Genomic DNA, 13,102 nt, shown 5'->3' with positions numbered 1-13,102 from the left:
AGCTCTGCACACAAACAGTAAAAAGTGACAGTATCAGATGTTTGTGGAGGACTCACTAATGATTCACTCACTAATGATGAAAGTAGCAAGTTTGATGCAAAACACTTGATTATGAAATAGTGAGTGCAGATGAACCAGGTAGGAGGAGTGCTTCACTCTGCACAAGCCCAAACCATCACTGCAGTTTGATGAAGCTGAATCTTCTCCTGCTGGGTTTACACTATGAAATCTCTGGAATAGAAGCTGTTTTGCTTTGGGAGGTAAAGTGTCGGAGGCCATTCCCAGCGTGCTCTGGCCCTTTAAGTGTCTCCAGCCCCACACTGCAGCAGATCCTCCGCAGCTGTGAGTCCACCTGACACCCGGAGCAGCAGCGGCGGAGCAGCGGAGGACAGACAGCCGGCTTCACGTCACCTCACACCGCGTCCTGGAGGGGCATGGGGGGGCACCTGTCCCGCTAGCGAACCACCAACACACCACCTCGTAGCGGACGGCGCACGGCCGGCGGTCCCCGGTCATGGTGTCGTGGATCATTTCGAGGATAGTCGTGTGAGTATGCGGGGCTGGGCTTGTTAACGGCTCCGGTCATCAGCTGGGTGGAGGCTGAGCGCTGCACCGCCACGACCCGCTAGCCCGGGCTCGGTCCTCTGTCCCCGGGTTCGGTCCTCTGCCTCCCGGGCGGTTGGAGTCTTCTAACGGTCACCACGATGCCGCGCAGCCCGCTCCCTGCTAGCTGCTGGCGGCTAGCGTATGCTGGCTACATCGACGGTTCCCACCTGGCAGGGAAGCGTGTTGTTGTCTGGACGCTTTAACCAAAGTGAAAGCGGCTTCATTCATATGCCAGCCTCGCTCCCAGTGGCCTGCAGGCTGCGAGCCACGGCTTCTAACAACACCCCCAGCCTGAGGGAGGCTGCTGGGGTGACTGAGCATCCCACCATCCGGTAACATGATGGCAGCAGCCCGGTCAGGGACGTCCATCCATCCATCCACCCATCCACCCACCATCCTCATGGCTGGTCTGGGTCTCTTTATACACAGTCTAAGGTCTGGGCCCATGTTCTGTGGATGACTTGTATATATTATCCATTCACCAGAAGCACAAACATCGATTCAGACCAGCAGTGTCAGGCCTCGGCTTTCACCTGAACACAGCACATCCTCACATCCTCAGGAGTGTGGATGACTCAACTAAAGCCATCATCCTGATCACTGATGATGCTTCTGATTTTTACGCTAAAACATTAAACTAACTCCATGAAAATGAGCTGAAAACGTGGGGAACCAATGATCGAGCGGGCACTTGGCTATCAATTATCCAAAACGTGTTAACCACCTGGTGCTATCACTCCTTCTGATTGCAAAAATGAATCAAAGTTCAAGTGATTACTCTCTCAGATTTAGTCATGGATTCGTTTTGTGTCTGCAAATTCCCACATTTTCTCTCAGTTTAATGTTGATTCTATAAAAGTCAACACAGTCCTGACTTGAGTTTTAAAGCATGAGCTCCAAGCTGGGAGAGCAGTTGAAGATTCGGTGGCATCGTATAAAAAAAGAATGGTGAATATCTTTTAAATGAGATGATAAGAAAAATGGGGATGACTTGCATATATTTATTTACAAGTATTACAAACTCATTGGATCGATCTCTTTTTGTGTATGACTGTGACGAGCAGTAGCAGCAGTGTCGGGCCTCAGCTTCCACCTGAACACAGCACATCCTCAGCAGCAGTTTGGATGACTTGACTAAAGCCATCATCCTGATCACTTATGATGCTGCTGTAATCCTGGCACTGAGTTTTTAAGCTGGTGTACCTGTTTGACGCAGATGTATCAAGTGTTTCATAATGATACATGGCTATGATCATTGCTTGGGAAAGGCCCAGGTGGAATACTGTCACTGTTGTTTTCATTCCTATGAATATTCTAACAGTCCAGATTACATAAGTAGAAGATAACCCCGGCAAACTGTTACTTTTAGTGGCCTCCAGCTGGTTCCTGCCCTTCACTGCACCTCTGGTTGTCATGCGTCAATAGGGAGACTGGATATGCATCATAATGGCTGCCGCACATCTAACACATGCTCAGTCGTTTTTTTCACCCCTTTTTTCTGCTTAAAACATGCAGCTACTTGAGTCTAAGCATGAGGAGAGGCAGCCGTTAAACCCAAAGAAGTGAACCGGGGATGGGGACACAAAGTGGCCCAGGGTGTCTGCGGAGGGAGTCCACTGGCCTGGAGGCCTCAGCCTCCGCTTACTGTACAAAGCTGAGAAGCGCTGCACACATGACTAAGCAACACTGGGACAGAGGAACGACTTAAATGCTGAGAAAAACGGTAGATATGCTCACGGTGCCAACAGCCAGGAGCACAAGCCTCATCAGAGACTTTGTTTGATAAATGTTAAATCCTTTGTTTAAGTCTTTAAGTCACTGGATCACTGGATTACACCGTAGCGTACAGACAACTTGTGACTCTCTGAACTGTATTCTCCCTGCCGTCCCCTCACTCGGCATTCTGTCACATCAGCACAAATCAACACAGTGGCACAGGATTTGACCAAATGCACATGATCACTCCGCCGTGTGTGCAGTGTCCCTCTGAGCACGAGGACCAAAACATGTCGACCCGCCCCTGGCAGACCTTAGTGTGTTTTTACACTTTATCGTGCTGCCGTCTTCCGGACTGTGATTATCCGACCGGTGTGTTTGGACAAGGCACTGCCCATCACCTCTCTATTGTGATCGTCCTCATTCAAATCAAGCTATGTAGACACCGACTGCTAAGTAACCCAATACAGAAAGCCTCTTGTATTTACATAAGCTACTAGTAAACATAGCTAACCTGCTTTTTTTAAGGAGGACCATGTTCTGTGTGGTGTCAGCATTGAAACCCACAGGCTGTGTTCTCAAACGGAATCCCTCTCCTCTGAGCCTGGCTCTCTCTTCTCTTTTCAGCCTCGCCTTTGGGACGCTCTACCCAGCATACTCCTCATACAAGGCTGTCAAGACGAAGAACGTCAAGGAATATGTGAGTATCACCAAAGCAGACCATTTTCTGACCCCTGCCTGCTCTATTTGACTCTGGGATATTTGGTCCTGGGCTGCTCTCAGCTACTTTTACACCAATGTTGGTAGATGTAAATGTGCATTGTGAAAGGTATACAAATGCCAAATGAATAATTTTTAGGTCCAACAAAAACTTGACATGGTTTTGTCAGAGGACACAGATTCATTATCTGGAGTAATTTCAGTTTTTTTTCGGTCACTGACACTTGAAGACTGATTGATGAATGATCTAGATCTGAAAGACAAGGTCATAAGCATGACATGGCAGTTAATGTGGGACACACCAATCAACTCATGGAAAGGGGGATGCTATGGCACCAGATTGACACTAAAAAAATTAGAACTCCTGCATATCTCTGTCAATCCTAATTCATTTATCATAAATTGACATTGCATCGTTTTGACCTTTTTAAAACCAATGATGTAGCGCGCACTTGGCCGGCGACTTACACCCAAAACATGTGAACTGTCTGAAACTATCCATCCCCCTGATGTTAAATGATTCATAGTTCAAATGATCACTCCAACATTTTGTCTTAGTGTTGATTTGTGCCTACAAATTCTCAAAATTTCTCTCTGCTCAATTTGATCACTCAACACAGTCCACGCTTGAGTTTTACGACATCAGCTACGAGCTAAAGGAGAGAAGCTGGTGGATCTAAAAAAGAGAGAGACCGAAATGGGGTCCTCCCTGTTTACCTCATCACTGCAAGGGATGAGAGAAAGGGGATACGGGTGGAGGGGGAGGAGGAGGAGGGGGAGGACATGGCAGCGTTCTGGGCCTCCGCCTAGATCTGTGCTAGAGAACTATCCCCTCCTGGTCGGTTACTATGGCAACCTCCCCTCTCAGTTGCTGCTCAAGCAGACGGCCACGGAATGAGTGAAGGAGGGAGAGAGGAGGACGCCATTTTTAGAACCAATGTTTTCATTCCCATCTCCTCATGTTTGGCCTGTTTCTAAGGATTGAAGTGATTCAGAATTGGGTGTTCATACGGCTGCGTGCCTGTGGCCTGATGATGCCTCTAAACAGACATTACTGTCCAGTCTTGAATTCTGTATCATTTGATAAAGCCATATGCTAATTATTGCTCTGCATTTCCATTAGATCTCAAGCTTATTTGCCCTTAAGTGCCTAGGTTACTGCATATTTAGTCGATGCCCTACATTTCCTTGGTCCCCAGAGATTAGCCATGCTCACTGATGTGATTTGAAACGACTGGAGCATATGTTGGGGTTTCTGTGTCTGTCTGTAGCTTCTGTCTATCGCCACATGTCGCCGCACGTGTGCACTGGATGCTGTGGGTTTTTTATGTGCTATTTTTGTTATGTTCTCACCCATCTGTGTGTGTCTGTGTCTCCAGGTGAAATGGATGATGTACTGGATAGTATTTGCGTTGTTCACCACAGCAGAGACAGCCACAGACCTGCTCCTATCATGGTGAGTGGGGAGCGGCTCATGATAGTTACCCTCCCGTCCAACTAGCTTGTAATAAATAAACGGCTTATATAACATCTATAGATGTGTTCATGTTTACCTGATATTTTTAGTACAAATGGCTCCAAATTAAGTATCTTTGTTCACTTAATATACGCATAATATAATGAAACTCTTTCCTATCATTGCTAATCGTTTATTACTCTGTTTCATCGCCAAGGTTTCCATTTTACTTTGAGCTAAAGATCGCTTTCGTGATCTGGCTCCTGTCTCCATACACCAAAGGCTCCAGTGTCCTCTATCGCAAGTTTGTCCACCCAACCCTGTCCAACAAAGAGAAGGTGGGAACATGACCTTTTTAACTCCCTTTCTAAGATCTTAACTGGTATACACTCTGGATGCACATTTTGAATTTTTTTATCTGACAACCTGACAACCAACTCCTTGTTAACTGATTATTAACCACAGATGAAAATGTTATTTAATGGAGGAGTGTCTGAGGCATTAAAAAATACCTGTGCAACGTTTCTTTACCCATGTGTTAAACGTGCAAACTGCAGCATAAACAGGAGAAAATGAGGATTCACTCATCACCCACCTGCAGCGCTGTTGTGCCCTCTTACAAAAGCGCACACGCACACACACATCCATAGTTCCAAGTCTTTAGTGTCTTAGGCAGGCAGAAGTCGACATAACTTCCCGCTTCAGCTTTTCTACTGTTTTTGATTCAGAAATTGTAACATGTTCAGTTTGGTGTAATGTCTATTAACTGCAGAGAAAACCTGCTCAGATGTTACAGAAGTCCAAAGATTTATACCAATAGTATTAATCCGTGAAAAAATATTCTTGTCATTTAACCGTTACATGTTTGTACTAATTGCTCTCTCTTCCTTTCTTCACTGTCCTCTTGCCCCATAGGAGATTGATGAGTATATAGCACAGGCCAAAGACAGGAGTTACGATACCATGATGAGGTTTGGAAAACGAGGTCTCAACCTGGCTGCTAATGCTGCTGTCACTGCAGCCACCAAGGTGAGCTGTGTGGCCTGCTTACTGAATGACTTCAAATTCAGTAATGTTTGATGTTCACATGAATGTTTTTTGGCTGCTTTAAACTCTTCAATGTGGATAGTGTCTGTTTCAAATACAACTGATCACTGAGGTCATTGTTTCCCCCCCCTGCTTTTTTAAGCTGCTAAACATAAAGTTGTGTCAATTCTAGTGTTACATTGTAACTGTGGTTGTATTTAAATGTTGCGCAAGTGAGAAGATGTGTGTTTAGGATGAATTCTCAGCTGTATTTTTTATTAGTCTATTTGACATAAATCGGATTATTCCCACATTATTTTAGTGCCGATGTCTAAACAACCTCCACAATGACTGGAGCCAAAATCTATGGTTCGGGTCAAGTTTAGTGTGTGAGTTATGCAGCCTCTGCAGACGGATTGATTGCTATACAGAATGTATCCGTTAAAATCCCTTTTATAATGTTTACTATGTGTATTTATATGTAAATTATTCTTTACTCCTAAACATCAGCATTTGCCCCCAAAATCCATATGTGTTATGCTACGTTCTAACTCTCTTGCCCTTATTTATCTTTATAAACCAAATTGTTGCTCCAGCCAAACAAACAGTTTCTCAAGGTGCACCCAATTGCTGTTATGGTGAGCTTGTGCAAACAGGAAATTGTTCTTATTCCCCAATCAAAGTTGTGGTATCAAATGGTTTGCGTTGAGTCCGAGGGTACAGTTATATTCAGTTGAAGTCTTTATGAAAGCCATTGTTTAATTTCGGACACTTATTTTCTATTGGTAATACTGGTGCTGCAGCAAACAGTAAATTAATTAATTTATTGATGTGATTAATTAATTTCAAATGATTGAATAATCTTTTTGTCCAAAAGATGTCAAGAATTAGCCAAAAATACCCATCCAAAAAAGTATAAGCCTAAAATTACATCCAAAAACTAGAATATATAAAACTTACAGTATTATGAAATTGACGAAAATGTCCAGGACTAACAAATTACTAAAATTGCAGTGCCTTGACAACAGACACAACAATCAGTAAAAGACAATAGAAAACAATTTATTTTAGTGGATGTACACATGATAGCTTCAAATCTAACTTGCCTGCGTATGTTTTTGCTTAGGGGCAGGGTGTGCTGTCAGACAAGCTGCGGAGTTTCAGCATGCAGGACCTGACTCTCATCAATGCTGAGGATGACCTGGCTCTGCACACATCAGATGCCCGCATGAGACGGGACACCATGGAGGAGATGAGCTCAGGGGCCAGCACGCTGCCCCGGGCCAAGAGCACTGCTACACGGCAGAGTAAGGCCGCATAATGTGAACATCCGCACAGATCTGCATCACTATATACATAGTTTGTCCAGTTTGTTGACTTGAGTCAGCAGTGTAAACCCAAAGGACTTGCTTTATTTCACTCTCATCAGAGTGAGACTGGGGCAGGTCGAGCCCAGTGGAGTCATGTGATGGTGGGTGGGAGGGAAGGGCAGGAGATGTGGGGAACAACACAAAGAGGGGAGGGGGCCAGAGCATGTGATTCCAGTGGGAGGAGAAGCTTGGAAAGAGCTCGGTCTGTCTCACTGTCTCACTGCTGGCTGCCTATGTGGGCCTGAGGAGCTGTGAACTGAATGCAGACACAGTGAAACAATGGACAAAAAGAGGGCATTTTAAATGTATACTAGCAACAGAACCATGTGCAAGTTCAAAAACCAGGCGGACAGAGAGATGGCGCAAAACTGGAGTAGCCCTCGTTGAAGTGCTTACCTCTGCCAAGGCTCAACAGACCCTGTATGAAACCACATTTAAAATGAAAAGGACCTGATTTTAACTTAGAACTGCAACAAATTGCACATATTCATTAATATCAGTCTCCTAAACATGACAGATTTTTTTTATAATCAAGATCCACAAATTCTCTTCAAAATCAACAAAAAGTGGTTTCCAGACCGAAATGTAATTGGTTCTTCCTTGTGTCATGTCCCACCCCTCCACAAGATTGAATGGAAATCGGTTGTGTGGTTTTGGTTTTGTGGTTTTGGTTTTGTGTAGTCCTGCTACCAAACAAACATAGAACAGCTTGACTAAAAAAACAACCTTCACTGTGATTTGACGATGGATGTTGCAGAATAACTTGTCAGAGATAAATGAACGACTGCCAATCTTGCTGCAAGAGTCTTTATTGTAAATGTTGCTGCGTCACCAGAGATCCTTTGGAAAAGGAGGGACTCTCTGCTGCTCATGTAGCATTAGGTGCTGTAATGGTAGTTGGGCAGAGGACAGGAACACTGATGCAATCAAAAAGTGTATTTGTAACTTTGGCCACTGGATGGTGTGAGAGGCTGGCACTGCACTGCGTCAGCTGTCTCTGATAAATCTTCTTTAGAGGTAAATGCACTGTTGATTTTAATGTTTTAAAAAATATATCCTATTGGTCCATAGGCAATACAATGCAGGTGAACGCTGGTGACAGAGTTAAGTTTGGACCCTGTTGTGTATTTGGTGAATCTGGGCTGTACTCAAAAAGTCCATTTTGATTGAGAAGGTTCCTAAATGAAAATGACCTGGAAGTATTTCAGCGGCCGCCATAATAAGAGCTGTTTTGAATTCTTTAAGTTATTTAGGAGAGGAGCATCAATGCTTCCCAACTTGTCTCGTCTGGCATAGGAAACACCGGACCATCCTTTAAGAAAGGAAAGGACAAAATGCGTCCTACAAGTCTTTGTGGCAGCAACATTCAAAGCAATGCTACCTCGTAGTTGCACCTGGAGAGATCCAGGTTAAATATAAAAAAACACACAGAGCCGCTATTAAATCGTTGTGACATGATCCAGAACTGATGCAAATCCTCACATTTGTCTGAGCTCCCAGTTTCTTCTGTCACAACAACAAGAATATTAAACTGATAGTTCACTGTCATCATCAGAACTAAATACAAAATTTAAAAGGTAACTTCCATACCTGATTTTAGAGCACACACACAAAATACATTTCTCCACTTATGAGGTTCACTTTACATGTATTCCTCACATTATTGTATTATTTCAACATCAGTCCTGTTTGTGTTATTTTTAATTTCAATAATATCAATTTTGTTCTTTCTTCCTTTTAGTAACTGAAGGTTAAATGTTCCCTCCATATAAATTGAAACCCTAATTTCTCAGGACGTGTCATTCTATTTTGGAAAGGAAACGTTACTTTTACTGTCAGAGAACAGAGTACCATACAGTCTTTGTGTTTTCTTTCATAAATAATATTGTTTATTAAAAAGTAAAAGACGCAGATTCAATGTGGAGTTGGATTTTCTTTGCACCTTGGTTCTCCTTTCCTAATTCCCTACGACTTCTCCATCCCATCTTTTTCCACCACTCTTCCTTGACCTGATGACTGATTATTTGGACTTTCCAACTGCAGAACTGGCTTTGGTTTCAGTCATTTGTCTTTTCACCTGTCTGATCCATGAACTCTAACTGAGCAACTACCTTTTTTTTCTTTCCCCCCCCCTGCAGCCCGCTCTTTGGCATCCGCGTCTCTTGCTGATGACACGTCATCCCAACACAGCTCTGACCAATCAGACACAAGGACTGAGCACTCTGATGAAGATGCTGGAGACAAAGCCCCAAAACGAGTGACCAGTGTCAAGGCAACCAAGAAACCTGCTGCTGCTAAGACAGAGGTAGAGCCAATGAACACACACACAAAGAGAAAGGCATGCATCTCAATAGCTTATGTACAGTTAAGACTACTGGCAACGCTAGCTGCTCAGATCTATGGGATACAACAAACTGAAATTTTGACCAAATGATGGCGCTGGAGGGAAAGTTTTTATTTTCATCCTGAGAAGAACATGAAAATCTGTCAAATTTATTGGCAGTTCATCCAAAAACATATCACTCATATTGTAGAACCTATCAAACACCCCTTGTTAAATCATCGCTACACCTCTTTTCTCGACTTTACTAGATCACTGTTGTTTCTCTTCATTTTCTTCTGTCGTCGGATTAATTCGTCTTTACTTTCTTCTCCCTCCTTTCGTTCCCCTCCCTCTGCAAGACTCAAAGTAAGACGGTGAAGAAACCGACAAAGAAAAAGACCACGACCAGTAATGCAGAGGCACCACCATGAGGCCTGAGCATCCAGCGGCCTACACGCTCCACCCACAGCCCGCAGACCGCTCTTCTGTTTCGTCTCCACACAAACACATACCCACCATGTGTATGTATAATATCAATCGCCAAAATTGCATTGCTCTTGCTGGTTTTTAGAGCAAAATACAGATGTAGTTTTTATCCATATGTGGGAACGGTTCTTTTACTTTTACTGGGTTGCTGCATTTTTCTATCTCACTCAAATTTAACAGTAAGATATTTCTCAGACATCTTTTTATTTTGAAGATTATTAGTAAATCCAATCATCAAGGCTAACGTTTCCCTTTTAAACCTGTAGGCATCTATGTACGTCCCCGTAATAGACAATATGAACCGGCCATTTGCAGTTTTTCATTCTGGATTGAAGCTGTTTTGGTTAAAGCATGTCAAGTAATTGGATACATTCTTCACTCCTACTTCCCTTCTTTTGGTTTGGGTCTCCTCTGTGACCTCTAGAAACTGGTTCCAGTTGAAGAGCAAATCAACAAATGTTGACCACACACCATGATGGTAGAAATCTTCAGAAACATCTCGTCTTTTAACCAGGTTTGATTTTAAGAACCTGAATTTACCAATAGTTGTAGACATCCTTAATAATCCTGTGTGAGACCTCATCATTCACACTTTTGACTTCAGTTTAGGTTATAGTAGCTACCGATCAGCAGCTACCATGTCCTGTCATAAAACAGTCTAGTTATACAGGATTATTAATGATCAAACCTGTCTTGGTTCTCTCTCTTTTAAAAAATTTTAAAATCTTATTTGAAACTTTTTGACCTAACCGCTTGTGTAAGCGTTTAATGTTCAGTAAACCGCTGAGTGAGCTCTGTTATGTTCACGTCTCACTTGTGTGTCAACTTTCTTCCTCACTGCCGATGGCTTCGATGTCATGTTCAGTGCTGGTCATGGGAGTAGTTTGTTTAGTGTTGGCTTAGTTATCCTTCATCTAGACATCCCCCTCTTGCGGAGTGATTTACTCATGATCATTTATTTGTTATACTCCTGTTTTATCCAGTTCTGTGCATCAGGTAATATTGGCAATGGATATAATCTGCTGTGCATATCCAGCCTTCTTGTGGTGATGCTTCAACTGAGTGATGATGGCACTCTCTCTCAATTAAATACAGTGGTCACAGATGAGGTGTCCACTGTAATATTGTTTGTATGGTGACACTTTACCTCATTATAAAAGCGGGATAAATCAAAGCATTATAGAGATAATTCAACCAAAAGAGAGCCTGAGAATTATTTTCTTCTTCCCATGCTGTTTCAGATGTGGGGGGGGGGTCATACCAGGCTGTGTGAGTTTCTAAACACCGTGGACCTTAGTTCTGTTATGAGCTCTTTCTTCTGAGTGCTCTGGAATGGGAGATTTAAATAGCATGACACCACCACTTCTGCACTTGTTACTGCTGTCTGCAGTGTGACACTAGTAAGAACCAATAGGGGGAGACAAACTCCAACTCAACTGTTGGCTAAGTCACTTATGTAAATAGGAGACGTAACTGTATATAGAGTTAGAGCTTGCTTGCCCTATGCCGGCTGACATCCATTTAATTTCTTCATAATTTGTGGGCTCTTGTTTAAAATTCTTAGTCTTAACAAATCGTAGGTTCCGAGACCAGAGAAAACTCGTAAACATCTGGTGTTGGACGTGATTGTTTCTCTTTTGTTTTTTTAATAAAGAAGTTCACTTTTCATTTCACATGAAAGCACATGAACGCTTCTCCTTCACAAAGTAGATGATCTCAAGACTGAATCTAAACTGAGGTTTGTGTTCACTTCCTGCTGTGTTCTCTACTCAGTCTGGTCATAACGTATTTTAAGGCCATAAGTTCTTAGTTTAATGTTTACGCTGAATCAAAAGCAAACAATGTCTTATCAAGATGCCACTTGTGTCACATTTGGATATTTATTGTTGATTATTTTCTATTTAAAATCAGTATTGTATACAGGGATGTTCATATATTGTTTGTGCCAATTCTCAAAGCTCCATGTCAAAAAGGATAAAGGTATGTGTGCTGGTACAATGGTTTAACAAGGTCATGTATCAGTACTAAAACTACTAAATAAAGGAAATAAAATCTTTGAACTATTGCCTGGTGTATAGTTTCTCCTCTCGAGGCTCACACTTCTATCTTCTTTTCGTTCTCAGGTTGATTTTGTTCTTCGTGTATTAACACAGCATTTATCTTTGTCCTCACATAATAATTTATTCTGTTTCTGTCCACATACAGCTAAATGGCTTCTTAGAGCTGAGGGTGTCACAGTTTGGTGATGATCAGCAAAAAAAGTACACTAAGCTTGAATTGAATTGGTTTATTAAAGATGAGAGCAGACAACAAACATCCAGGGAAAAGCAATTAAAGGGGAATTCAGGTATTTATTTTTTGAATGAAAACTGAATGTAAAGCAAATTTAACAAATACAGCCGCAAGATCTGTCTTCCATATCTGTCTGTCCTTGGGATAGATAAAGCATTTGACTCATCCATAAGTCAAATGCTTCATCAATCAGAGGGCTCTGATGAAACTCTATAGGACTCTTTTCCCCTAAAATACACTCAATATTTTGTAGAAATAACTTGATTGATATATCGTTCAGATATTCTGTCCATTTTTTAACAATATTTTCCTTTTCCTGTCTTTTTACCTCTTCCTGCCAAATATTGAAAACCTTTATACTCATTTCTGGGCATGTGTGTTTTTCAATCACTTTTCAATCACTTCCCCTTATCCAAATGTTTTTGAGTGGTCAATTTATTTTCATTTAACTTAAAGCTTAAAAGAGCATTTTTTATGGTTTTCCTTACTGTTTTATCTGGAACAATGGAAAATAAATCATCGGTAAAATTTTTGGACAAAATGAAAATTGTAAATTCTTTGTTTTGTTCGGCAAATCGATCAGGAATACTTTGAATAACATCAGGATGTTTCCAGCTAATAGGTCCCCAACATTTTGTGAAAAAAAGAGTGGTGTCAATGTCATATTCAGAAAGCCATTGCTTGGCTTTAACAAGGAGCTGGGACATACAAGGGTCTTTTGTATCGTTTTCCCTTTTTAAACATGGGCTGTTGAGTGAATATATATCAAAACTTCCACTTTTTAACAGATTATCATTAATTAGTTTTAAGAACTTTTCTTCTGTGTGCACTTTTAAGTCAGGACTATTTTTTTCAGGATAATCTGGTTTGGGAACATCAAAAGATTGGTTTGGATATCCTTCAGTGTAAAAACGAGCAAACGTATGTTGACCTTTCCTTCCCGAAGATTCATTGATAGTATCTTTCAAATACTTCAACTTTTTAGCAGCACTACAAACATTTGCAAATTGGTCAGACTGCATATTTACAAAGCCGTGACAATTCGAATTGAATTTATAAATGATGGTTTTTCTTTCGTCTTGAGCGTGTCCTTCACTGAAAAATGAA

The 13,102-nt window shown here is 41.9% G+C and overlaps 1 protein-coding gene across 1 annotated transcript; it reads left to right on the top strand.

Moving 5' to 3' along the window:
* The first annotated feature begins 403 nt into the window (after positions 1–403).
* On the top strand, positions 404–11,741 carry reep2 (receptor accessory protein 2). The gene is made up of 8 exons (XM_061079832.1): positions 404–546; positions 2,950–3,022; positions 4,422–4,498; positions 4,716–4,836; positions 5,414–5,527; positions 6,651–6,831; positions 9,033–9,199; positions 9,577–11,741. Exons 1-8 carry the CDS (start codon positions 515–517, stop codon positions 9,646–9,648), a joined length of 837 nt encoding a protein of 278 aa, XP_060935815.1. The 5' UTR covers positions 404–514; the 3' UTR covers positions 9,649–11,741.
* Positions 11,742–13,102: the final 1,361 nt, after the last annotated feature.

This window comes from Limanda limanda, chromosome 10 (assembly GCF_963576545.1).
Source record: "Limanda limanda chromosome 10, fLimLim1.1, whole genome shotgun sequence".
Classification (NCBI taxonomy): Eukaryota; Metazoa; Chordata; class Actinopteri; order Pleuronectiformes; family Pleuronectidae; genus Limanda; species Limanda limanda.
The sequence above is the reverse complement of the archived record's forward strand: the minus strand, read 5'-3'. Positions and strand labels throughout refer to the sequence as shown.